This window comes from Leptonotus elevatus, chromosome 19, assembly GCF_054856555.1.
Source record: "Leptonotus elevatus isolate MCC_2025b chromosome 19, RoL_Lele_1.0, whole genome shotgun sequence".
Classification (NCBI taxonomy): Eukaryota; Metazoa; Chordata; class Actinopteri; order Syngnathiformes; family Syngnathidae; genus Leptonotus; species Leptonotus elevatus.
The window spans coordinates 6,828,349-6,855,813 of NC_141257.1; the positions used below are offsets into that span (position 1 = coordinate 6,828,349).

A 27,465-nucleotide genomic window follows, 5' to 3' on the forward strand; every position below is an offset into this window, starting at 1 on the left:
TCACACTTGTTTTTTTACAGTACAGTACATCTTTCTTAATTTTTAAATTACTGTATCAATGACTAAAATATGCAGCCATATTTCTATAAAAAATATTTGATTGTACATTTAGAACAGATATAAAATTTGACACCCCTAATTAAATTACAGACTGATACAAACATTCAAAGGTGGCTGCACAATTGATTCGGACAAATAATCATCACTATAAATCGTTTGACAACTGGAATCAAGACAAAGGCCGAGAGGAGGCCGTGACCTTCTCAAGGAGGGACACGCAGACATCATCCAAAGTGGCGGTGAAGATGGGACTTTGTCACAACACAGCGCAGAAAGTGGCTCGCTCCATGTCACCACCTCTGATGAGGGTGACAGTAGCGGTGCCGGTGTCCAGGATTGGGGTGACTGGTGCAATCGGAACATTGAGCGATGGTGAGGAAGGCAGGGGAGGAGAAAGAAATTAGAAGGTCATGCTGTTGTGTAGATATTTGGCATGAGAGCTCACAAATACAAAACACGGTTTACCATGCAAAATTGCGTTCATTTAAGACATCTTGACGTACCATAAGCCATAAATAAAATTCCTTGTAATACTGTATTAGCATTCGGGTCCATCCAATTTCATCACGGCAGTAGAATGTAACTACCAAAAGCTCTCAGCAAAGCTTTGCCTCCTAAATGTGTCTGACATTAACTATATTGAGTAAATTTGACTCTAAACTGAGTCTATTTGGTCACATGCTAAATTTAGTCAAATTTACACTTGGAAAAAACAGGGAAAAAAAATCAAATTAAAAAAGTCACTCAAGGGTTGAGGAACAAACCCACAACTTCAGGTTAGGAGACAGCCCTGGGCCACACAGGTCCTGCTGTGTGTTAGTATATCACTCATGTCAGCTGGTATCTTCATAATTCCAAGAGACCAGAAACATTGTTTTTTCCTCTTGGATATAAGTAAGTAAACAGTAGGAGTGGCATACGCTCAGGTGGTAGAACGGCAGTCCCCCAAGCACATTTATTTATTTTATTTATTTTTTATTTACTTATTCATTTTACTCTTCCAAGTGTAAATGGTACTCTATTTAGAGTAGGAACTTTGAGTGAATCTTTTTTTTTTTGTTTTGTTTTTTTTAAGTTTACTCTCTTCCAAGTGTAAATTTTATTATATTTAGAGTGGGAACTTTGAGTGAATCTTTTTTTCTTTTTTTCTTTTTTCTTTTAAATTTACTCTCTCCCAAGGATAACTTTTTACTCCATTTCGAGAGGCACCCTTGAGTGAATCTTTTTTTTCCTCTTCTTTTTATTTTCCTCTTTTCCAAATGTCAAATTTACTCTATTTAGAGCGGGACCAAATAGACTCAGTTTAGAGTCAAATGTACTATACCGAGTTTACGATGTATACCTTTAATGCTCAATACTTGTTTGACAATCAGACAGTTGCCATTGTTTCACTGGTCCTGCCATCTTTGGGTTCTTTCCCTGTATGTAGACTGCATGGACGGGATTTTCAACCTTTTATTTACTGCCTATTTTTTTTTTTTCTGCAAGCAGAATGAAGGAGACTTATGTGTGCGGCTTGCCTGTTATGCCTCACGCTTAATATTAGGACAGGAAACACGACAAGCTATTTGGATCAATGGCGTTATGTTTAAGATTTATTTATATGGGTAGCATCAAAAGATAGAGCGGTTGTTAAATCGGTTCTTTCTTCTTCTTTTTTTTTAAAGTCGTGACTGAGTCTATTTTTAGCCAAATTTAAAGTCTTGAATCTGTGGATGATCCGGCTGCTTTTTTTTTTTTTTTTTTTCTGGTCTGGGTAGTTCTTTTCTTTTTGCTGTGAAATATATAATGGCCAACAATGGAACATTAGCAGCCTCTAGAGGCCTTTGATTGGTATAACTTTGTGCGGATGAATTTCTTGTGACTTTCAAGTGCAAAAAAATCCTATAAAACATTACACAGCAATTAAACACAGCAGCAATGTGGAAAATCTTGCTTTGTGACTCCTCTTATCATGCAAGTACAAGCATGTCCTATTTTCTGACTTTATCTGCAATTGACTTGCTGCTGCAGAGGGTGTGAGTCTGATTTAATCGGTACCACAAAGGAACAAAAACAAAAGCAACACAAGGTTGGCACTATTGAGAATGCTTGACAAATTTTGAAGGCATGCAAACAAGGCAACTTCGCATGGACTTTGCATGGTTTACATCTTCTCCCATGCGACAAATTCATGCAAATCAAGTATGAACATGGTGAGGATAGCACATTTTCCAATGCAGTTCAAGTATAACTCCTAACTTTTATTGTATGTGATAAAGTGGTATGCCTTTGAGTAAAGATTTTTTTTTTATGACTTCTTAGGGATAAACTGACCGTCCTCTCAGTTTATAATAATAAACTTTGTAGCATACTTTCCGCAGCGGCATTTATGGTCAAATGCATTTTTATTTCTTCACATTTCTTTTCCAGTGTTATTGCGCTAAACAAAATGGATGTATGCAATTCAACATAAAAGCTTTACTACCCAAATAAAATGGTTTGCTTTTGTCAAACACAGTAATTCAGACCAAAATAATTGCTCTGATTATTTCCTCTGTAAAGTCACATGATTAAGTGGAGTTTTGTTGTTATGCCTAAAACCCCATTTGTTGCAATGTATCACTCAAAAAAAAGCACTCCAAGCAGCATGCCACATTATTTTTGTAATTGTGTTGTATATAAAATACAAATTAAAATAATGAAAACGGTGTCCGGCACAGAATCAAAAATATATAAAAAAATGTTTTACTATAAACACAAGCATGCATAGTCCTTGTGAGTAAAATAAGTTCGCTCGTAGATGGAAGCTCCGCCCATCACATCATCATGGAGTGTCGCCTTTAATAGCAACCTGAAGCCTGAACTTCTTATTTGCAAGGCTTCCCCGTCAAGTAAGGTAAGGGCGATGTTAACACTGTGCAATACAGCCTTTATACAGTATTTAGAGTTCCTTGATGCCGACAGGAATTTACAATGTCTCTTTCTTGTATGTACAGTCAGTTGAAACAACTTTACACCATGTTTAGAATGAGATGTTATCATGAGAAGATGTATGGAATGTAATCGTCAGGTACTTTTTGACATTATGCATGCAAATTCTTTTTTTTTTTTTTAAAGGAGGCTAAGACTCCAATTCAGAGAATTCTGTCTCACTCTAAAAAATGACTTAAATAATAAAAATAAATTAAAAAAGAAAAAATTACTCGATACATGATTTTTTTTAAATTATCAAATTTTTTGCATATTTTATTTCAGTCATGTGCATGCTCTAGCCATTCAGGAAAAAAAAAAGTCTGGCAAAGCACACGAGAGACCGCCACACCTGTGTTTAGTCTATGGCAACATGATCTTGGTAATAGAAAATCAACTTGCCGGACCAGTATGGCAGGTCACTGAAGAATAAATGTGGTGTGTGCGCTCATTTTACATAATAGCACGTAAGGCTTTTAAAAATCAAAAATAACATTCGAATTTTCCTCCTCAGCTGTTTTCTGTGTTGCGAATGAACTTATTACATGATCAAGTTAGTGAAAAGGAAATTGTTAGGGTGTAGTTGTGGTTGCGGACCCAAATGCGGGGAATACGTAAAAAAAGACAGAAAAGGAATTGAATTAAACGAAACAAAAGCCAACTCCAAATGGCAAACGATACAAGATGTGAAGCGGACAACAAGGCCAAAAAAAAAAAAAAAAAAAAAACTGGCATCATAACTCGATGAAAACAACAATGAATCGACGCAGACAGAGGGAAGTCAGGAGACTAAATATACACACACTAATGACAAAACAAGACACACCTGGGGCAAGACACAAGTGGCTGAGGGCACTGATTGGTTGACACGAGGAAGGGCAGGATTACACTTAACAAACAGAACCCAACGGATCAGATGACAGAAATTTAAAGAAACGTGACAAAATCAAACAGAACCCCAAACATGACATAAATGTTGACATAGTTATTTCCAGTAATTGATGACATTTTATTTTGAGTCATAGATTACATGGGATCCTGCCTTGGAATTTCCCTCGTCCCAATTTTTACTTTCTATTTCAGCCAAAACCATATTTGAAGTTAATAAATATAAGCACACTAAAAAAAAAAAGACAGCTTCTATGCAAATGCAATGCAAATCATGCGTAACTTTGTTTTATAACGCATTAAACCGTAGACATCATCTGGTTTTTCTCTCAGATTGAAATGTGCCACAAAATTGGAATGGTACCAAAGTATCTTGTATGACAGAAAAGTTGAGACAAGGACTCTTGGCAAAGCTGGAAACATGGAAAGTTATGTTCGTTTGATCAACAAAGCAAACAAGCAAGTTGGTTTCACTTCTACCTTTATGTTGGTGTTCCATAAAAAGGACAAGCGATCTTTCACAACAGCATTTAGCTGAATCGGCCAACTTAAAATTTTATCAAAATTTATTGCCTTGAAATCTTGACTTAACCCAATATTTTTTGCACCAAAAAAACATGATTTACGCCTTTTTTCTTGATTATTTGTTTATTTTATTGTCCAACCACATGTAATTATTTTCCATAATAAAGTCTGTCTGAATGGTTGTTGCCAATGAAGCTCCTTTAAACTCATTCACTGCCATTGACGGCTATAGCAGTCAACATTTTATTTGAACTATTTTTATTAGTAAAAAAAATGTTCCCACTTTTGTTAACAAGAGTTTGAAAAAGTTTGAATTTTTTTTATTGTATTAGAACACATTTAAAATGTGTGACTTATCGTGAGTTAACTAGTGAAGTCATGTGATTAATTACGATTTACAAATTTAAAAAAATTATCTTTGGTTTTAAAAAAAATAAAGATTATTAAAAACATTTCATAAATTAGGGGCATCAGGCGATTAAAATTTTTAATCATAATTAATTGCATGACTTCACTAGTTAACTCACGATTAATCCCAATTGTTATATCTGTTCTAATATAATAATAAAACTAAATCGAGGTTTTCAAACTCTTGTTAACAAAAGTGGGAAAAAAATGTTAAATAGAAATAGTTCAAATGGATTTTTGACGTCTATAGCCGTCAATGGCAGCGAATGAGTTAATTGCGATGCTACCTGTTTTAATCGACAATTCAGACATATTTTTGATTGGTGTGACAGCCAAAACATGTTGACGGAAGAACGAGCCCATCAAGTTATGATCAATTAAGGCCATTATGACTGTGACTCAATCTAAAAACCATTGCATAATCCAGGAACAAATGAAGCTGAAGTTTGAGCTTGCCAATGCTACGTTAGATCAAGATTCTCTTCTGTTTTCTCAACTCAAGCTTATCCTGTCAAGAAGGCCATTCATTCATTCATCTAACGTCTGCCGACCAAGGCAATCGCCATGAACTGGTCGGCATTGGAAGTCCTCCTGAGCGGGGTCAACAAATACTCCACGGCGTTCGGCCGTGTCTGGCTCTCTGTGGTTTTCGTCTTCCGTTTGATGGTGTACGTGGTGGCGGCTCAGCGAGTGTGGGGGGACGAGAGCAAGGACTTTATCTGCAACACGGCCCAGCCCGGCTGCACCACCGTTTGCTACGACTCGGTCTTCCCCATCTCTCACATCCGCCTGTGGGCCCTTCAGCTCATCTTCGTCACGTGTCCGTCCTTGATGGTGACATGTCACGTCAAATATCGCGAGAAGAGAGACCTGGAGTACACCACCTTGCACAAGGGGACCCATCGATACGCCAACCCTGGGAAGAAACGTGGAGGTCTGTGGTGGACCTACTTGGTAAGGATGGCCGATGCGAAGGGTCCATTGAATGTACAAATAAATAAATGAATGAATAAATAAATAGATAAAAGTCCAAATAAAAACGAATACAAAAAATATCATTCAAAAATTTAATACAAAAAATTAATATAAATGGAAATAAAACCAAATATTTCCATTAAAAAAATAAAGAAAAGCACAAATATATATATATATATATTTTTTTTTAAACAGATTTAACATATAAAAATTAATACAAAAAGTAAATGTGGAAATAAATGTATTTTTTGTTATTTATTAATTTATATCTAATTATATTTATATATATTTTTTCCACATTTACCTTTATATTTATTTTTTATTATCTCATTTTTTATTTATTTTTGCTCTTATTTATTTATATATATATATAAGTTGTTGTTTTTATTTCCATTTGTATTTTTTGTATCTAATTTTTCGAAATGTATTTTTTAAATCTGTTTTTATTTTCACTTTATCCATATATTTATTCATTTTTTTATTTTGTAGTTTGGGCACTTTTGGTCCTCCATAGTATATATTTATTTTTGTATTTATTTCCACATGTATCTTAATATTTATTTAAATTTTTTAATCTCATTTTTTATCTTTGCATTTATTTTTGCTTTTATTAATGTATTTATGGATATATATATTTTGTTGTTTTTGTTTCCATTTATATTATTTTTTTGTATTTCATTTTGGAATTATACTTTATATCAGTTTTTATTTATTTATTCATTCTTTTTTTTCTTTCTTTTTTTTGGCAGTTTTGGTCCTCCATACTTAGTACTAATTCTGATGTTCTGATCCTTGTTTTCAATTAGGTCAGCTTGATTTTAAAGACCATCTTTGATGCCGGCTTCCTGTACATCCTCCACTATATTTATGACGGCTTCGACATGCCCCGGATTTCCAAATGTTCCCTGGAACCCTGCCCCAACACGGTGGACTGCTTCATTTCCCGACCCACCGAGAAAAAAATCTTCACCCTCTTCATGGTGGTCTCCTCACTGGTCTGCATTTTGATGTGCATTTGTGAGATGATTTACTTCATCTGCAAGCGCGTCCTCAAACACAAAAGAAAGAAGAACGAAAAGATATGGAGGGAATTTGCCGGCAATCATGAAATGACATCGCTGACGGCGCCCAGGTCAGAGTTCAGGTCCAAAACTTCCATCCGAATGGATCCCACCGCCTCGATTCAAAACCTCAATAACATGCAAGTTGAGGAAGTAAAAAAAGGACCGAGAAATGATTCACAACGTGAAAATGGCAAGGCGGAGAACATTTAAGGAGCTCTGAACCTCTGTTGACGGCAGCTGTTGAAAAGTGTATAGACATTCATCGATTCAATGATGACTTGTAAATGAATGACTTTGTGCTTGAAGGCATGATCTGTGCATCTAAGTACATATATGCTGCACCGTCAATGTCAATCTCAAACGAAAGTGTGTCAAACATAAGTCAGTGCTTTCTTTTCACTTTTTATTCCTTATTGTTTGTCTACATGACTCTGATGTTTGTACTATTTTGTATTTAGCAAAGAAGCTCTAGAAATGTATATTTAAAAAAAAAAAAATTTGCTTTGTGTTAACCTTCTTGTAAGCTAAACTGTCAATTGTAGCGCTTTTCCACCTTTGTGGCACTCAAAGCACTTTGGAGGCTCAGGATCTTGCTCAAAGACACTCCGCCCGGCATGGTTACAGGGGGGTCAGGAAAAAACCCCCCCGTAGTTTCATTTTCACCTCATCTGGAAAATCTCCCTCAAATAAAGGTCCGTGTGGGCACGACAGCCTTTGTGTGATTGTTGATTCTGTTGAAAACGTACACAGGTGTCAAATCAGGAAGTAAAAGTCCAGGAAGTAAAAGTCCTGCCACAGTTTGGCTTTAGCCGCAGGCACTTCCCAGGGAGCTTGTTTACCTTTTCACTGAAAGGGATCGGCTCGGCGAAAAGGGAATTCAGTGACGTGCAGTGAGGTTCATGATTGCTATTGTTTTCAAAAGCTTTTAACTCGTAGACGTCAAAAATTCATTTGAACTATTTCTATAAGTTTAAAACTGTTTTCCACTTTTGTTAACAAGAGTAAGAAAACCTAGAAAAAATATTGTACATTTAGAGCAGATATAAAATGTGTGATTAATCATGAATTAACTATTGAAGTCATGCAATTAATTACAATTAAAAAATGTAATCGCCTGACGCGATATAAAAAAGAAAAGAAAAAGATTATTAAAAATGTTTAATCGTAATTAATCGCATGACTTCACTAGTTAACTCAGGATTAATCACAAATTGTTTATCTGTTTTAAATGTACAATAAAAATAATTTTAGGTTTCCATTCTCTTGTTAACAAAAGTGGAAAAAATGTTAAACTAATAGAAATAGTTCAAATGAATTTTTGACGTCTATAGCCGTCAATGGCAGTGAATGAGTTCATTATGATTCAATTAATTCGACACTGTTCAACAAGAAAGATGATAAGCAAGAAAAACAAACAAAACGTTTTTTTATAATGTCAAGGACGTGCAAGTAGAAACACGTGATTAATTGCGATGAGTAGAGTTCTTGCTATTACATTTGGAAACACAAGTTAACTTCTAACAGTTTAATTTTCACGCCATTTGCCAGGTGGGTGTGTTTTTAAATGGATTTAAACAAGTTTTACTGGAACATTTCAAAATTTAAACTGCAGCAAAAGTTGTTGTTTTTTCCCTCGAAATTTAAAACTAAAAGCAAAAAAAATATGATTTTTGCTTTTCTCCTCTACATTCCACAATTTTTCATTCATTGAATGAGTTTTTTAATTGAGGAAAAGAAGAAACTATGTGAAAATTAGTTGGAAAAATCATGCTTTTTTTGCCAATTTAGCCATTGTGGGACTAATAAAAAAAATAATTCTTGTTTTCCTCCTCACGAATTTAAAACCATTGCCAGTCTGTCATCAATGATAATAATAATAAATAAAGCACGCTTAATATTTGTTTCCGGAAAGTGTAAGAATAACGGAGTCGTTGGAGAAAACAAGCAAGCAACATCTACTGCCCCCTACTGTTCGATGAGAAAATATTATTACGTATACAGGTTTGCCACGACTCATGCATGTATCTGTTCTGTTTCTTAAGACTGTTTTCTGCTGGGGAAGGTCATTTAACTTTAATCAAAGTAATTGCTATTTAAGTAAGAATATGACATAATCATTTGTAGCTAATTATATGCTGTATACATTTATTGAGTGAATTATAAACCAGACTTGCAATGCTTCAAGTGTCACTTCTGTGCTTTGATAGCTTTTTGGCTTGCACAAGTAGATAATGAAGAAAAATAACTCTTTATATATACAAAAAAAAACTGAATGAAAGTTGGTTAGAAATCAAGTTAGACTTCATTGTGCATGAGTATCGACTATCACGAGAAAAAATGAGTCAGCTGGAATGACAATGTCGTCATCACGCTGCCACTTTGACTGTCCAATCAAAATCGAGAAGGATGGTGGTTTGATTGTCCAATCAAAATCTAGGACGATGGGCAGTTTAGACATAATGAACCAATCAGTGCCTCTCAGAGAGAGCAAGACCCACCTTTTGGTGAAAGGAAGTAAAAAAAAAAAACATGAGTTACAACTACGGACAGGTACTGTATATTTTTATTGTTTTGTTGCGTGTGAAACAAAAGTTGTCTCACCTAGCACGTTTTTACTCTTATGCTTTAACGTTTTACTTGCTTCCATATTGATTCATTTGCATTAAATGTTGTACTTTGTTAGCATGTTGTGGTAACCTACATTAATGTTTCGCTACGCGTCAGACAAACTACGGTCGAAGACTTGCGCTCAGTAGACACGTTTTATTTTATTGTAAAAGTAGAATGAGTGGAAATGAACAGAATATTGATAATGATGTTTATTATGTCGTATGTTGTTATATAAATAAATACAATACATTCGGCGCAGCATCATGTAATCCCTGCATTGGATTAATAGTGGATAAATGTCATTAATCCATCTATTTTCTATTTATGGACCCAACATCTGGGCATTTCTACCATTTCCGCAATACAACGCACCATACAGGGTAAAAACAAATGGCATATTGTATTGCTTTTGCCTGTGACTAGCATACAAACCAGGAATTAAAATAATCCTCTCAAATCAAATCACAACGATCGAAAATCCAATGCAATGCTTTAAGACCGCCGTTTTGACTTGTGACGCGAGCTCGGAATTGTCCATTTCTTTTCTCTTTTACAAGCTGGCACTCTGTACTGGTGGAATGAGTCCCGTGAATTACGTCATGCACTCTGTTGTAGGGCTATCCAGGAGCAGCAGGACATCCAGCTCCAAATGCCGCTGGTCCATATGCATCTGCACCTTCAGCTCCGTATGCATCTGCACCTTCAGCTCCGTACGGCGGTGCAGCGGTTCCACCGAGAGGCTACTATGGCCAAGGTCAAGGGGGGCAGTACGGACCCGGACCAGGGGGTGCGGGTTATGGAGGACAACCTCATGGAGCACAACCTCATGGGGCACAACCTCATGGGGCACCTTATCGCCATCCTCCCCCTTCAGGTACTGCCGGGAGCTTCTTGCCGGCCCTTTGTTCATAACTCCTCTTTTCACGTCACCTGTGGTAAAATGATAGATGTGAAATGAGTGCCACGCTGACAGATTCACTTTGTACCCCCCCCAGCAGGATCAGAGCGCTGAAGGCCTATGTTTAAATCCTTCAGGGCACTGCTTGAAGTGCAACACATCCTTCTTCAAACCCTTTCTTGGCCCTTGTTTTGTCTTTTAGGCAACATCCCCCCTGGTGTCAACCCCGAGGCGTACCAGTGGTTCCAGAGCGTGGACACGGACCACAGCGGCTTCATCAACCTGAAGGAGCTCAAGCAGGCGCTGGTTAACTCCAACTGGTCCACTTTTAATGATGAGACTTGCCTCATGATGATCAGTGAGTCCTTGGCCAACATTAAAATCTTATCTACTGTTTCTTGATATAAAATATACTTGAATTTCCTTTTTTAGACATGTTTGACAAGACAAGGTCAAGTCGTATGGATCTTTTCGGCTTCTCAGCGCTCTGGGAATTCATGCAGAGGTGGAGGGCACTCTTTCAACAATATGACAGGGACCACTCGGGATCGATCAGTGGTACAGAGCTCCACCACGGTAACCGTCTTAAGACCTCTTAAGAAGCTGCACCACCCCCCTAGACATGTATCTCATCTCATCTCATCTTTCTAACCCCGTTAGCCCTGGCACAGATGGGCTACCATCTGAGTCCCCAGTTTTCCGAGTCGTTGGTGCGGCGCTTCATGGTGCATTCCGGGCGCCCCGGCATGCAGTTGGATCGCTTCATCCAGGTGTGCACCCAGCTGCAAAGCATGACGCAGGCCTTCAGGGAGAAAGACACCAGCATGACGGGGAACATCCGCCTCAATTATGAGGACTTCATTTCGGGGGCCATCACCAGGCTCATGTGAGCGTATTGCCAACTCCGCGGTGGGGCCCCCCCAGATGGTGGTCTGCATTTGACATATCAGCCAGTATATCCTGTGACATGAAACCTAACCTACCGACTGAAAGTAGTAACTTTCGAAAAACAAATCATGTATTTAATAATCTACTACTAACCACCCTTCCCTCATACACCGTCTACTAAACTCTGCAGTATTTTAGATTAGTGAAAGATTTATATATTGATAGTAAAGTTGTTTACATCGATCAAAAAGACATACCACTTACGAATATTTTGTGATTGTAGGCTTTAGGGGGCCCTCACAACCCGCAAAATGTATTTTTGTACCTTCATACCACTGATCACCTACAATTCTAAAAATGTTGATCAAAACAGATTTCCAACAAACACAACCTCTGTCTGTTGTTTAACATTCCATAGAGGTTTATGTTCTAATAAGTGCCAACATTATGTCGTTTATATATTGATGTTACCATTACTTTTTTGTGTGTTTGTGTAATGAAAAACAATTGCACTTTCAAGGTACTTAAACAAACCTTCTAAAATAAATACACTTCCCAAACTATTTTTGTGTTGTGTTGTGTTTTAGTGCCCTCATTGTCGCTTTAATTTGCATTGTTTTGGTTCCCTTTTGAAACGTGTTCTCGCCTTGGCAGTGTATTATTCTAACCACTAGGTGGCCTAAAGACGAGCGAAACCAGTGTTACAACTGCTAGGTTAAAACGAAGAAGACTATTGGACCAATCAAGTGACAATCCGGAAGTGTAAACACACACACTCGCATGTTACGTTGACCCACTGCGGCACCAGCGTGAAACGTTAAAGGTGAGTCAAATGACATAACTAATGGTTTTGTAAAACAACATTTATAATCAAATAAGCAATAGTAGTCACTCGAGTGGCGTGCTAATGCAATATCCGGTGTAACGTTGACGAGTGTTTGCAAGCTTACCTCACTACATACTGTTTTAAGGGCATTTGTTACACTGATGTATTTATCTTTAAATGTACTCTGGTAAAAGAAACACCAAGTCAACAAAATACTTGAAATGTACTTGACAAACCAAACCAAAACACAACACCTTTTTAGTTGAAAGAATGTATTTGTTTTGAAACACAAGGGGGAGCCACCTGTGAAGGAATGTTGTCAGGTACAATGTTCCAATTCTCAAGTCAACTAAGGAAACTTAACATCAAATATTAGGACAATTATGCTTTTTAATCTTTGTATTTTCCCCACACCTAGGGATCCCGACTACGCGTGCAGCCATGTGGCCTATAGTCTGGACGGCCATGCGGACCTACGCCCCGTACGTCACCTTCCCCGTGGCCTTCGTGGTGGGAGCGGTGGGCTACCACCTGGAGTGGTTCGTCAAGGGGACGTCCAAACCTCGCGAGGAGGAGAAGAGCATTTTTGAACTGAGGGAGGAGAGGAAACTGCTGGAGCAAGCCGGGATGGACAGCACGCAGGTGCTCAGCCTCAAGGAGAAACTGGAGTTCACGCCCAAAGCGGCTCTGAACAGGAACCGGCCTGAAAAGAGCTAACGTCTTCAAGTACAGACAACATTATTTGTCACAATGGACTTCCCGATCTTTTGTCCACACTATTTGTGCTCTTTGTCATTCTCTCTCTCTCCAATTGTGTCGCCAAAGACAATCACTTCTTGTGTGAATCATGAGGTTTGTGAAGTCAACCATCAGCACGAGAGATCTACGATGAAGATTAAGCTGCTTAGTCGTATTATTGTGTGCAACAACTACACTTTCATTATAGAAAGTTGTCCACTTTGAACAGTGGGCCTTTCCCACTGCGTGTCACGTGAAAGGTGCTTGAATAAAGATTTTAAGTGTCGAACTCGGAGCTCTTGGGAGGTCATCGTTCTGGCTGCGGCCTCATCTCGAGTGGAACGCATTCAAGTGAAGAACTTCATCTTTTTATCTTTTACCAAATGTGTGTTGATTGGGTAAAATTAGGAATGTTGGATACAAGTACAAGTGCTGATGGCACTAGTACCCAAAAAGTTTGGATGCAGACTAAATTCAACTCTATAGAGCACTTTAAAACAACCACTGCTGTTTATTATTATTATTATTTTTTTAGAGTGGAACCCAGACAGCAGATAAAATGAAAACAGCAGAGGCCCCAGAATTGAACCCTGTGGAACACCATACCTTCAATTCATATCGTACAGGCCATATTTTTGGACACACTTTCTCATTCAATGCATTTACTTCATGCATGAAAACTATGTGTGAACTGATGTCGAGTTGTGTATTTAACAAACAAAAAAAAGGTGAAATAATTGAAAACATGTTTTATATTATGGATTCTTCAAAATAGCGATCCTTTGCTCTGGTTACTGTTTTGCATACTCTTGGCATGCTTAAGTCTGGGAACTCCTTAACTCATTTACTGCCATTGGCGGTTATAAACGTAACAAAATCATTTTAACTATTTCTATTAGTTTAAAAAAAAAATCTACTTTTGATAAGAGTATGAAAACCTAGACTTTTTTTTAATCGTACATTTAGAACATATATAAAATTTGTTTATTTTCACCTTTTCTTTTTTTGCTCGACAGTTTGTATGAAAGGATTCAAATAATAAATCGCACGTGTGTCATCACAAGTCATGTGACTCGCTTGTGCGCTTTGACCTCCGCCGAACACCCGAGACTAACGCGCCGAACCTCCATCGAACCAAGAACCACTTCACTCGGAATCCTTAACGACTGCCGTCATAAATGGATGTCAGGAGGCCTTTAAAATAAAACTTGCAGAGGATGACGATTTTGTTCTCGCAAGCCTTTCCTGTTATGAATAATAATATCCTATCTTCCAAGCCCCGGGACCTTTTCACATGCATTGCACCAGAAAGTTATTCATGGGGAAGACGACGAGACTCGGGTTTGCTCGCCCACTCTTACTTTCAGAAAGGATGGATGTGAAGCTTGAATCTGCATGGAGAGGAAGCGGGAGTGTGTACGTCTGCGTCCTTCGGGGAACAATTAGAGGACAGGTAACAATGGAGCGGCGACTCCTCCAAACTGGACAGCACTGTGGGAACTCAAGTCCAAGGCTCCTGGGAAAGTAGAAGGGGGATGTTGGGGGGCGTTCCATTGTTCCTGCTGGATGATGGTGGACAATTACGGAAGCGTATTGCATTCACTTTGAAAAAAAAAAGTCCTGTTTTTCTGACAATTTTTTTTGGGGGGGCTTTGTTTTTTTGAGTATTTTCTGCTTTATTGAATATTTTTTCCCCAGTTTTTTATTTATTCATTTATTTATTTATTTTCAGTTTTTTTGTTTCATAAAATAATAATTTTTCTGTTTTATTGAAGTTTTTTCCTGTTTTTTTGGTAATTTTTTTCTGTTTAAAAAAATAATATTTTACTCAGTTTTTTCTGAATTGTTTTTCTGAGTAATATTCCCTGTTTTATAAAATAAATATTTTTCTGTTTTTCTGAGTAATTTTTCCTCCTGTTTTTCTGAATATTTTTTTGACAGAAAACAATCATAGAAAAAAGAAAAAAATATTCAGAAAAACAGATAATTTAAAAAAATACTCAAAAAAAAAAACAAAGCTCCCCCCCAAAAATTAGTCCGAAAAACAGGAGTTGGTTTTTTTCCCCTAGTGAATGCAATACGCTTCCGTAGATAATAGGTGATGCTGGATGATTCTTTATTTATTTTTTTCAAAGCAGTGCAGTCCAACATCCTGAGCAGACAATAGTGTTGTCTGCTTGATGGGACTGGCATCCCTTCATAAACACACACTTTCACATAGACTGGTACACACCTATGAAAGGCTGGGAATAAACACCGGGAATAAACCTAATGTTTCTCATTAGGAGGAGAACAGTTTTTCATCTTAACAAAAAAAACGTTCTTATCCGAACGAGAAAGTTTCCTTTTAAATCAAGGACGTTTTTTTGTCAGAACGAGAAAGTTTTCTCGCATTTCAGTTTGTGTTTCTGTGTGAAAAGGACATTGATGTTTTACTCGCAAGTTATGTTGTAATTGTAAAATGTAGTTTTAGGGTCTCCCATTCACGCATGTTGCTTTCTCATCCTAACGTGAAAACTTTCTCGTTCTAACAAGAAAGTTTCTTGTTAAAACTGGTTTGTTCGAACAATAAACTTTTTTTCGTTCGAATGAGAACGTTTTCTCGTTAGGACGAGAACGTTTCTTGTCCTAATGAGAAAAATATTAAAAACTTTTATTGGAATATTAATATTAATATAATATTGTATTAGACCGCATGGAACCCCACTGCCCCTGAGTGGCCAAACCGGGTACAACATGAACAGCGCTCCAAATAAAGGCACACACAGACAAAGGCAAGACAGTATAAAATAATTTAAATAAAATAGATTTTGGGACATTTAAAATCGATTCTGAATCGTACTAAATGAGAATCTATTTTTTGGGCACACCCCTAATAATTTGCAGTTGGAAATAAATTGTTCCTACTGAATGGCAACCAAATCAAAAATGCTCACGATAAGGTTTACATATAAGAACTGAAACGGTCCTTTTTGTACACATACACTAATTTGAGGTACTTGATCCAATGCACACTTCCTTTTTTTTTTGCAGTATACAGCTTAGTAAAAGAGAATATTTGGTTGTTAGAATGCAGTCCATCGTCCTCCTCTTGATTTTTGATGGGCAGCGTCGAACAATGCCCACTGCAGCCCCCCCCCCCATTGTCAGGGTGAATGTTCCTCAGTGGACCGGTCCCAGTGGGGAAACAATAGTGGAAGAGGAAACAGATACAGACCCACTTCCTGTCCAGAATCTAAATTTAGTGATTGGACATAGTTTTGTTTTGTTGAGGTGTAAAATGCCCAAATTGAGGACTGGATATTGTTATGGACTGTTTGTCAGCATGAAAGTCCAGGAAACAAAAGAAAGTTGGCATACATGTTAACAAGTAAACACCAAAGAACGACAGTTACATCATTACGTTCAAATAAAACAATTTGAACCCAGGCACCCCCCGATGCCATAGCCAGTTTTCGTTATCCCTGCTTATATAACATTGTATGCTCATTTTCTTGCTATTTAGTTTCTGTGCCTTCATTAATTGACGTCAACAATGTGGTTGTTGTTTTTTCTTCAATGGGCAACGCAACGTCTTTCACGAATGAGCTGGGCGGGAAAAACAACAACAAACTCATTCACTGCCAGCCCAGTAAAAAATCGATGTTTTGACGTCTATAGCCGTCATTGGCAGCGAATGAGTTATGGGAACACCACAGCACGGGTCTTGCATTTGCAGCCATACGACAAATCGTGTCCTATCAGGAAGTCTGATTTTTCTTCAGGTTTTTTTTTTTGTCGAGATTTGTGGCTTTCTTCACGTTATCAGCAACACGTGGCTTGCCAACACAGTGAGGAAACGCATCAGCAATGACTCCAACAATCTCAGGAAGCGCAGTTACAATGGCGGTCCATCCCAAAAGGGTTGATGTCGGACCGTAAGGACGACCCGTCACTCACAACTTCCCATGCGGTGACTCATCATCTTATTCGCATTAGCGGCGGCGATCGCAATAATAAAGAATGTTGGCTCTTCATCTTCCCGCTCGCCAGCTCAAGCTGGTTTTTGGTCGGCAGCTCCGACGACAATACAGGTCGACCCCTGCAATCTGTTGAATGCCCCCCACCCCCCACACTCCCTCCCCCGTTTGGCTCAGTGAAAACACCCACGTTAACAATAACAGGGTGGTGCCCAATGCGGACGGCTGCACGCGTGCACCCGCCCACCTGCGCCGAGATAATCGGACCGCGCGGGAATGCCAGCCAAGTTTTAGTGAATAGACTTGGAAACAGGCAACTTTGGAAGGTTGTTTGGATTGTTTCGCGGAACAATATCTGCCAATTCATCTTTGACGGTGCCAGAACATCATAAAAGTTCCCTCTTTGAAGACGGTCTTTCCGATTATTGTGTCCATTCAACTGCAGTGAAATAAAAGCATTTAAAACAAATAAACAAGAAACTTGAATGCCTACAATCGTAATTATAATTTTATGGCAAACCAGTCCAGGGCATACCTTTCGCTTAAAGTCATCTCACCTTGCGACTTAATGAGGAGCAAGTGCTGGTGAAAAAATGAAATGTTTTTATCTCAATTACTAGCCATGAAAACAGTTTTAACAATGAGATTTTCAACAGGGCTAGCAAAAAAAAAAAAAAAAGTGCTCAACCACCTTCATTTTACAATATAATTGAATACGTTGTTGTTTATGTGCCGTCAATATTCGAGTTAAGGTGAAAATTCCGGTTTCTGAAACATTCGGGATTAGTCCTGCACTGCAAAAAATGCCGTACTAAAAATAAGCAAAAATATCTTAAAATTTCAACAAATTCTGTTACTTTCAGACACACAGATATATACACACATATATATGAGTATATATACAGTACACACACACACAAAATAAAGTGAAAATGCCGCAGAAAAATTATTGCATTCAAGTTTCACTCACTTAAGTGATTGGCAACGTAAGATGGCCGCCACACATACATAAGTAGTTCCTGTGACCAAGATTCTTTGCGGACAAAGCGTTTGCCTAACACAAGCCAATGTTTCGTTCACAGGTGCTTACTCGATTGCGTTTATGTGACCAAACATTTGGGTTCGAAAAGGGGTAGTAACCCTGGGGTCTTATTCAGTGTTTGTGAGTTTTGAGTAAATGATTGCCGTGACTCCCTGATCAGCGGTAGTGGGAGACATGAGGAATGTTAGCCAATCAACATCATTCATTTGTGACGGTTTATCCTAACTTTATTTTCCAATAAATAAACAAAACATTTTATATAAATACATATTTCATTGATTTGGCACCTTCCTTTCCTGTCAGACCCATTTGAAGCATCCAAGCGCCGGGAGCTGGTTGAGTAGACGCACCTGTGGCTAAAGCTAAACCCTGCCGCAGTTTGGCTATAGCTTCAGGTGCTAGCTAGCTAGCTCCCTAACTAGCTCGCATGGTGCTCGTTTACCTGCTAGCTAGCAGGTCCAGAAAGTAAAAACCTTGCCACAGTTTGGCTATAGCTTCAGGTGCTAGCTAGCTTGCTAGCTAACTCCCATGGTGCTCGTTTACCTGCTAGCTAGCAGGTCCAGAAAGTAAAAACCTTGCCACAGTTTGGCATGGTGCTAGCAGGTAAACGAGCACCATGTGAGCTAGCTAGCTAGCCACCTGGGGTAAAGCCAAACTGTGGCAGGGTTTTTACTTTCTGGACCTGGATTTGGCACCTCTGCAAGAATCCAACTGGTGGTTGGTCAGTAGTCCATTGCTTACAATACTATTGGTACAATTTTTGCATTGTCGTGAGCCGATTGGAATCCTCACAAGTCCCATTCTGTTATCGAGCCTCTGACCCACTAATCCAAGTCACCAAATGTGAAACGGGAACAGTACGTGTGCATCTGCAAAGCCATTATCCTCTTGGGAGCAGACCTTAGACCGGAACATTCCATCATACGGGCTAAGAGGAACTCCAGGGATGACAAAGCGGACCTCAAGGGAATGTATTTATTTTTATCCGTTATACTATTCTCTTAAATGCTCCCATAACATCCGGCGCCCTCAACTGTTTTTTTTCCTTCTTCTTCACATATTCAAGCTATTTAATGTAGCATCTCGTGACCGTCAAGTTTTTGCTTGCCTTGGGGAACAGTTCTTCAAAATAGATCTGTTATCAGACCAATGTTTGTTTGAAGCATGTTGCCGCCTCCGAGGCACTCGGTTCACAGTGCAACTCTTGTCTGTTGTTTCAGCTCCTCTTTTATTTACTCCAGTGTCATGTGCAAACAACAAGCATGTTAGAATCATAACAAAAAGTGTCTCGCTCAGACATAGTGCTTCTGTTTGGAAGCTGCCCTGTGGTTGTCCTTTGTTTTTTGTCCGTAGTGGTTCCTGGGTGAACGGGATGTCCTCATAGCCTCCATGCAGTTCGTATAGCTCGGGAGCACGTCGCTCCCGGCCTCCGCCGGCTCCCAGTTGACCGTTATGGCCAGATCGCCGAAACTCTCACATGGGTTCGTGTAGCCCGTGGCCTCGCTCGGGCTCCCGGTGTAGGACTCTGGTGTTTCGTCTCGGGCCTCCGGGGCCTCCGGGGCCTCCGGTCTGGCCGCCGGTCTTGCCGCCGCCGCCGCTACCTGCTCAGAACGTTTTAGGTAGACTTGACCCTGGGAGCGGTACCGTTTCTTCAGCCGGTGGGAAATTGCGAGCTGGAGCAGATGAAGGAGCTCGATGAGGTTGAGCAGCAAGGAGATGGCGGCGATGGCCTGAGTGTAGATGGTGAAGATGGTCTTCTCGGTGGGTCGGGAGACGAAGCAGTCCACCGTGTGAGGGCAGGGGAAGCCCACGCACTCGAACTTTGCTCCGATCAGGAAGCCGTCGTAAAGGAACCACAGCCCCAGGATGAAGCCGACCTCGAGGAGAACTTTTATGAGGATGCTGAACGTGTAGGCGCATAACAGCTTGCCTTTCAGTTTCGGCGCTTCCGGTGGGCTCCTCTCAGGGGCGCTTCCTCTCTGAGCACCCCGGTCTTTCTTTTTCGCCACATTTTTGTTGTCCCTTTCCGCGACAGCTGCGCCTTCTTTCACCCGCTGGTCCTCCTCTTTTCCAACCTCCTCCTTCCCCGACCGCATCGCCACGTATCCAAAGTAGAAGATGGTCGGCGTGGAGACGAAGATAACTTGGAGGACGAAATAGCGGAAGTGGGAGATAGGGAAGGCTTTGTCGTAGCAGACGGCGGTGCAGCCCGGCTGGCGCGTGTTGCAGATGAAGTCCGCTTGCTCGTCGTCCCAGGCGGACTCCACGGCCGTGCCGAGGACCAGCATGCGGAACAGGAAGAGAACGGTGAGCCAGACGCGGCCGATGCCTGTCGAATACTCCTGGCCCTCCTCCAGCAGGTGCTCCAGAAAGGACCAGTCAGCTCTGGACATCCTCTGACCCTGTGAGGACAAGGACCAGGGCCAGTCACATTCAAACTTCGTGGGAGTCAGAAAACACCTGCCACCACTTAACATCCCTTTGATGAAGGCCAAATCAAGTTCAGATGTTCTAGTAGGCTTTTCCTGACATTTGATTGCTTTCCAGCAGAAATGTCTTGTACTGTTCATAATTCATAATATGGTGCTCGTTTGCTATTGGCTATCGACCAATCACAGCGCAGCTTCAGAAAACACGTGAGCCGTGATTGGTCATTGTTTGAGCGTTGAGCAACATTGATGTCATCTTCAGTCGACAAAATGGCCGCCCCCTCAGATGGATGAGTCCGGCTGGATTTTGCCTCATAACCCAAAAAATGTAATATTAATCAGAATGTCATGCTTAGAATAGTGAGGTCACATATAACATATTATTGTCAAGAAATGTTAAAGGTTGACTTCCACTTTAACTCATTCACTGCCATTGACGGCTATAAACGTCAAAAATTCATCTTAACTATTTCTATTTAACATTTTTTCCCTATTTTGTTAACAAGAGTATGAAAAAAATGTTTATTGTACATTTAGAACAGATATAATATTTGTGATCAATAGCGAGTTAACTAGTGAAGTCATGCGATTAATTACGATTAAAAACTTTAATCGCCTGACGCCCCGAATTTTTGATATTTTCTTTCTTTCTTTTTTAAATTCATTCACTGCCGTTGAAAATTCATTTTAACTATTTGTATTAGTTTAAAAAAAAAAATCCCCACTTTTGTTAACAAGAGTATGATAACTTAGAATTTTTTTATTGGACATTTAGAACATATATGAAATTTGTGATTAATCTTGAGTTAACTAGTGAAGTCATGCGATTAATTACAATAAAAAAATTATAATCGCCTCTTCCCCCTAATTTTTAATAATATAAAAAAAATTAATTTATGGCAGTGAATGAGTTAAAATAGTTTTACGATATGTGGGTGCAAAACCATTCAAGGATGATTTAATTTGAAAGTGGAACGATTCAATTCCTGATTCGATATGGCTTGGTCCGAGACGGTACTTTTTGTTGTCATTTAAAATGAATTTGTCTGTACTGTAAATGTGGAACAATTAGATTGAGTTGGATTCAATGCAACCACATCTTTTAAATAAAAAAACAAAACAAGATTTTCCGGTTCAAACCGTTTTTTTGTTATCTGCTGAGAAGATTACGGTGAAACTAAATTTTCCAAATACCTCGTCTCATCCAAACTTGATGCGTTCCTGAATGTTCATAAGGCGCTAAAATGAGCCAGATCAGCCCCAAAACAAAGCCCCTTTTATCAGAATCTTTTTTCTTTCTTTTTTTAACAATAGTCATTTCTTTGTGTTCAACACAGCAAAAGTTGCTTGCAAGTATGTTTTTTTTTCTTTCTCTCTTCCAATCATTATAAACATCGCTAATGAGCCACCACCGCTTTCACATCTGCGAAAACAGCAACACTTAACACCTAACTGGTATTTGATTTCTGCACCAGGCATTTTAACGAGCACACATCTAATGCATAAGTACGCAATTATGTAGGTTTATTAAAGTCTCTGCTAAGTGGTATCCCTCCCCGCACTTTTACTAAGAAGTGGGGTTGGCTATTGCCCCCCTATTGCTTCTTCCATGAGCTCAGTCTTGTTACAATGGTCTTCCAAACAACCTCCACTCCCAAAAAAAAAACAAGTATACCGCGCTTAAATGTTGACGATCATGAATGGAAGCATCTAACAGTTTTCATATAAAAGCTTTTTTTTCCAGCAGTGCTATTAACTCATTCACTGCCATTGACGGCTATAGACGTTAAGAATTCATTTGAACAATTTCTGTTAGATTTACATTTTTTTTCCACATTTGTTAACAAGATTAGAAAAACCTAGAATTTTTTTATTGTACGTTTAGAACAGATATAAAATTTGTGATTGATCGTAAGTTAATTATTGAAGTCATGCAATTAATTAAAAAAAAATTGTAATCGTCTGACACCCCTAATTTTTAATAATAATAGTTAACTCACAATTAATCACAATCTTTATATCTGCTCTAAATGTACAATTAAAAAAAATTCTAGGTTTTCATACTCTTGTTAACAAAAGTGTGTGTGTGGGGGGGAGGGGGGGGTGAAACTAATAGAAATAGTTCAAATGAATTTTTGACGTCTATAGCCGTCAATGGCAGTGAATGAGTTAATCGAAATGAGGGCAAATCAGCACTGCAATGTGAATCTTCATTTGGGTACAAAATGATTGCTATAATTGCGTCGCGACTTGAGAGGAATCGCAGATGGGAAGTGTTTAATGATAATGACAGTAGTTTGTCGGGAAGCCACACACACACACACACACATATATATACTATACATCTGAATAAACATCCTGTGAGGAGCGAATTTGGGTACCGCTGTGACACTTTCTTAAGAGTACTTTTTTGTTTTACTGTTAGCTCAGCCCTGCTAGAAAAGGACGGGGGGCAAAATAAAGTCAAGTCACAGGGTGGAATTCTGGATATTTATGACGAAATATCGCCAATTTCATTTAGAATGCAAACATTCCTCTAAGTATTGAATAAGTACAAATAAATTACATTTTAGTGAGGTGTAAACAATAGCAACTTTATAGTTACTGTAAACATGCAAACATTTCTAAATATGTGAATTATACACGGTAGAAAGTTTTTATTAATTAGTATATAAGGCTATTCTTTTTTAGAAATTCATACGCGTTTGATTAATATTATTATTATTATTTCTACAAAAAGACGTCCATTGAAATCCATTTCAAGACCGTTTTTTACCTTTCTCTCTCGTGGAAGGTCTCAAGTCTCCCAAGCTTGCCCTCCTCCCTTTTAATGCTCCTCTGAATCCTATTCGTCTTCTTTAAAAAGATTCCGTGTCATCGGAAAAATAAAGTGAGGAGAACTTTCCCATGCTTCCGAGTTCACTTCGGCCCTCCCCTCAGGAACTCTGTCCAGGAAATGGGACGGGGCCACGCTATAGTACGTGACCCTCATTTGCGCTCCTCATTTCGGGGGCAACGACACAAGATGTGTTTTATTTATTTTTGGGTGCCTTTTTTTACGCCATGCTCAATAGACATGTCAATGAATTCAGATTTTAATCAGAACAAGAAAAGGAGGAAATGATGCATGTTTTTTTTTTTTGAATGAAAAAGTTGAATTTTCCGTTAAATTCATTATCTCAATCTCACATTTAGAAATCCTCCACCCAGCGACACAATCGCTTCACTTGTTTGCCCTCTTTAAGAATTTACGCATCAAGATTAATGGTGTAATTTTCCATTCTGCCGTCAGGTGGCGCCAGTCACCTAAAAACAACGCCGACGCATGCTGGATGACTTATTTTGTTTGTTTTCCAGCAATGGTTTTTATTGACCTGTTAAAAGTTTATACCCGCAAGCGCTACAAAATCCACCCAATCGCTATTAAACACCCAACTACAATCCATGCCAAAAAAAAGAAAATAAAAAAAGATTATATAAAATAGTTAGAGTTAACATGTTTAACTAATTCGAGTGTGAATAGATTTAGTAGCACTTTTGTCAACATTCTTTTCTTCATTTTTTTCAACTTTAGTCATACAAAAAAAGCATTTCAAATGTATGTAATGTATTAATTTTTTTTTTTTTTTTTGGGGGGGGGGTAATTTTAATTCATCATTAGTGCTCTTGTGCAATCAAATCCTAGAAATAGAAAATTGCCATTAATTTCATGCAATTTCAAGGAAAATACTCTATTGGGATATTGAGGTCCTTTTTTAAAATTATCTGTCTTTTTTTTATTTTTATGTATCAATAAGACCTACACTGAATCCATTTTTCTTTTACAGAAACGTGCTATTCGTGTTGTTTGCGGTTGTGGATACAAAGACCACACGAGCCCATTATTTATACAACTAAAAACGTAAAAACTTAATGAAATTTAATCGCCTTGAAAATATGTATAAAGCCCATCATGAAATTTTTACCAGTGAACATACAAACTAAATTTATAAAATGGGAAATATAGAACAAAAAGAATTATGTATTTCAACAATCTGGATTGTAAAAACAAAATCTTCTCAGTCTTTTTTTCTTTAAAGCATAAAAGCACAATTACTGCAATTTTTTTTTTTTTTAGTTGATCAGGGGCATAAAAAATAAGTTTGACTTCTTTCTGTCCCCTTTCATTTTTTTTGCTTTACTTTGTATTTCAATTTTGCTTTATATTGTCTTTTTTTTTCCTTTTAAAAATGAATGAAATAAATGGATTAAAAGGTACTAGTGGTATCCATACTTGGAATTGGTATCGGTGACCACTCAAGAGTACTCGTAACTGGTATCAGTATCAAAACATCCCTAACTATTGCATTTCCACCATTTGGACTTGTTTTGCATCACAGTGCAGAAGATAAACGAATGAAATAGTTTGCCATATTTCAACATTTTTTGTCATGGTTTTTTTTTTGTGTGCAAAAAAAAACAGCATTCCGTACAATATGCGCTTGTTTTGAAGTCGAGCTAATGCAAAAGCGTGTTCGTCTTGCTCCTGCTGAATATGCAAACTGAATATACCAGGCAGTAAAAACATTGCTGGAAGCCAAGATGTTCTCTTATCAGTTTTGTCCGAGAAAAAACAAAACAAAACAAAAACAAAACCGCACACTGCATAGCGTTTTGAGCATTAAACCACAACATTGAAACTGTGAATGATTATGTGCAGAAACAGTCCTAATTATATTTACGCACGACTGTGACACCTCCAAATGTTGTCATCACCCGGGCCACACCACTCAGTCAAACCAAAGCGTTTAGTCAGAGGTCGTCTCCCCAAGGTTCGACCCAATCAACGGCCGCGCCCCAAAATGGAGATGGGAAGGCCAGCGAAAGGAAGGTGCGCTGTCAAAATCCAATTGAAAGTAAATCATCTTTGACAGATCATGCTACGTTCTGGCCTCGTTCCATACTGCAGACGAGCGGAGAAAGGAAGCCAGCCAGCCGGTGTAATACAAGTGTTTGCATTCAGGGGATGTGTTCTGCTTCCTCATGTTTGCAGTCTTCCTCCCTGCGTGTGCAGTTTGCAATTAAACTAATTGGCTGGTTCGGCTCAGCCAGTCTCTCACCAGCAGGCCCACAATCGCTCTTTTACATTCATTGTGTGCATGCGTGAACAAGATGATGACATCATCGATACAATGTTAGTACGTTTTGTTTGGATTTGTGAAATCTTATTGTGGGTAAATGCCGATTCGTTATATTTTATTTTATTTTTTTTATTTTTCTGGAGAGCTCATTTCATTCGGTAATTTTACCGATTTGACATGTCATCATCATTGCTCTCTCTTTTTTAATTTTTTTTTATTATTATTTTTTTTTATTTTTATAAATTTTTATTTTGTATGTGCGTATTCATTAGTTCACCTAAAACCTAAAAAAAATCCCATACCGTTCACCTAAACCGAACACTTCAGAATCCAGCCAGAGTCGCGAGGCCGTCAGGAGACCCGAGGAAGGACCAAAGAAAAGAAAGGAAAGTGAAATCCAGCACCGACCAGACACCACCCACCGGGCCACCAACCAGAGTCCTTCACCAACCCCAGAAACATCTAAATTCCAACAAATCAGGGAGACCTCAAGAGACCAAAGGAGAGACTGAGGACAGGAAGGAAGGACAGACGAAGCAGAGTGCGATCCACAGCCGATTCGTTATATGTGGCACAAACAGGGTTGGTAAAAGCCACTGGTTTCACGTTTGGATGCAAAATAATGAAAATGCTGAGGCAAACAAATCATGCTTGCAGTTATGATTTTCCACATGAATAAATAATGATATTTTTGAGTCAGTCCTGCCTTGCGTCGCTAAATTAATAAACGCCGCGACTGCCGAGAGACAAAAACACAACCTGTCGATCATGTTTCAGCTTGTGATAGGGAAACAGTTCGGACGATTACAAAAAACAACTACAAATAAATATGTACATCAATTATATATATTAGGAGTGTTAGAAAAAATAGATTCGGCAATATATGGCAATTCTCGAATCGATTCGATATGCGACCGAATCGATTTTTAAACATCAATTTTTTGAGAATATTCAACAAAACATCTTACTTAGGGTTAGGATTTACACATTAACTCATTCACTGCCATTGACGGCTATAGACGTCAAAAACTCATTTGAACTATTTCTATTAGTTGAATTTTTTTTGAAGGCGAATTAAATTTTCAATTGTAATTAATCACACGACTTCAATAGTTAACTCACGATTAATCACAAATGTTATATCTGTTCTGAATGTACAAGAAATAAATACAAATTAGGTTTTCATACTCTTATTAACAAAAGTGGAAAAAGTGTCAAATTAATAGAAATAGTTCAAATGAATTTTTGACGTCTATAGCCGTCAATGGCAGTGAATGAGTTAAGCATGGAAGAATGTTATATTAATGGAACATTAAGCCTTAATATTTTATTTCAGTGCTGTTCAAACATGAAACAGACCGCAACCTTTTCTGTTAAATGCAGTGGCTCAGTTATAAGCCTGAATTTTCAGATAAATAAATACCTTTTCATACAAATCTTACAGTGTACATGTACAAGTTTATTGATTAGTATTTTCTAAATTTGAGTTACACAAAAAAAAATCGCAATAATCAATTTATAGATTCGTATCGGGATTAATCAGTATCGAATCGTGATACGAATCGAATCGCCGTACTAGGCAATTCACACCCCTAATATATATATATATATATATGCAATACCATTTCAATCTGGAACTTGATTAGTCCAGAAAACGTTTCCTTTTTGCATTATTAACTACTGCCAATCTTTTATACACTGCACTTTTAAAATTGCCATTGTTTTTAAATTGCTCCTACGTACACCCCCCCCCCCCCTTGTTCCTTCAGGATTCCATCTTTGTGATATTAGGATGTATTGCGTTATTGTCAAATCGAAATCAAAGTGAAGCATATACTGTTGCAATATTTGTAAATGCAGCAGAACTGCTGCTATCAGCCGTTTGTTTTTGGTAAAAGGTGTCACAGCAACATGAGCGATGGATGCCACAACCTTGTTTGTTGTAAGATAAAAAAATGCATGACATTCCGGCACGGCTTTATATCTTTTTTTTTTTGAGTGAACGCAGTTGGGCACATGACTGAATTAGACTCCACGTCCAATCAGAGCTTACCTCGCCAGTTTCGTTAGGGGGAGGGACACC

General features: G+C 38.4%; 4 protein-coding genes across 4 annotated transcripts; 3 read left to right on the forward strand and 1 right to left on the reverse strand.

The window, feature by feature from the left end:
• The first annotated feature begins 2,867 nt into the window (after positions 1 to 2,867).
• Positions 2,868 to 7,582, forward strand: gjb9b (gap junction protein beta 9b). The gene is made up of 3 exons (XM_086062559.1): positions 2,868 to 2,938; positions 5,336 to 5,787; positions 6,615 to 7,582. Exons 2-3 carry the CDS (start codon positions 5,398 to 5,400, stop codon positions 7,080 to 7,082), a joined length of 858 nt encoding a protein of 285 aa, XP_085918685.1. The 5' UTR covers positions 2,868 to 2,938; positions 5,336 to 5,397; the 3' UTR covers positions 7,083 to 7,582.
• A 1,783-nt stretch (positions 7,583 to 9,365) lies between these two features.
• pef1 (penta-EF-hand domain containing 1) lies at positions 9,366 to 11,831 on the forward strand. Its single transcript, XM_086062939.1, has 5 exons — positions 9,366 to 9,422; positions 10,098 to 10,356; positions 10,583 to 10,738; positions 10,813 to 10,956; positions 11,041 to 11,831. The coding sequence occupies exons 1-5, from the start codon at positions 9,402 to 9,404 to the stop codon at positions 11,268 to 11,270; spliced, it is 810 nt and encodes a 269-aa protein (XP_085919065.1). The 5' UTR covers positions 9,366 to 9,401; the 3' UTR covers positions 11,271 to 11,831.
• Positions 11,832 to 12,004: 173 nt separating this feature from the next.
• On the forward strand, positions 12,005 to 13,127 carry smim12 (small integral membrane protein 12). The gene is made up of 2 exons (XM_086063010.1): positions 12,005 to 12,091; positions 12,513 to 13,127. Exon 2 carries the CDS (start codon positions 12,536 to 12,538, stop codon positions 12,809 to 12,811), a length of 276 nt encoding a protein of 91 aa, XP_085919136.1. The 5' UTR covers positions 12,005 to 12,091; positions 12,513 to 12,535; the 3' UTR covers positions 12,812 to 13,127.
• Positions 13,128 to 18,483: 5,356 nt separating this feature from the next.
• On the reverse strand, positions 18,484 to 23,129 carry gja4 (gap junction protein alpha 4). The gene is made up of 2 exons (XM_086062573.1): positions 23,039 to 23,129; positions 18,484 to 20,235 (listed from the first exon to the last, which is right to left on the reverse strand). The coding sequence occupies exon 2, from the start codon at positions 20,224 to 20,226 to the stop codon at positions 19,126 to 19,128; it is 1,101 nt and encodes a 366-aa protein (XP_085918699.1). The 5' UTR covers positions 20,227 to 20,235; positions 23,039 to 23,129; the 3' UTR covers positions 18,484 to 19,125.
• Positions 23,130 to 27,465: the final 4,336 nt, after the last annotated feature.

Excerpts from the sequence above, each read along its gene's own strand:
- gja4 (XM_086062573.1), bottom strand. The coding sequence starts at position 20,226 with ATGTCCAGAGCTGACTGGTCCTTTCTGGAGCACCTGCTGGAGGAGGGC.
- pef1 (XM_086062939.1), top strand. The coding sequence starts at position 9,402 with ATGAGTTACAACTACGGACAG. Across the intron at positions 9,423-10,097 it reads TGAGTTACAACTACGGACAG|GGCTATCCAGGAGCAGCAGG; the intron begins GTACTGTATATT and ends ACTCTGTTGTAG. Across the intron at positions 10,739-10,812 it reads GACTTGCCTCATGATGATCA|ACATGTTTGACAAGACAAGG; the intron begins GTGAGTCCTTGG and ends TTCCTTTTTTAG.
- smim12 (XM_086063010.1), top strand. The coding sequence starts at position 12,536 with ATGTGGCCTATAGTCTGGACGGCCATGCGGACCTACGCCCCGTACGTC.
- gjb9b (XM_086062559.1), top strand. The coding sequence starts at position 5,398 with ATGAACTGGTCGGCATTGGAAGTCCTCCTGAGCGGGGTCAACAAATAC. Across the intron at positions 5,788-6,614 it reads GTCTGTGGTGGACCTACTTG|GTCAGCTTGATTTTAAAGAC; the intron begins GTAAGGATGGCC and ends GTTTTCAATTAG.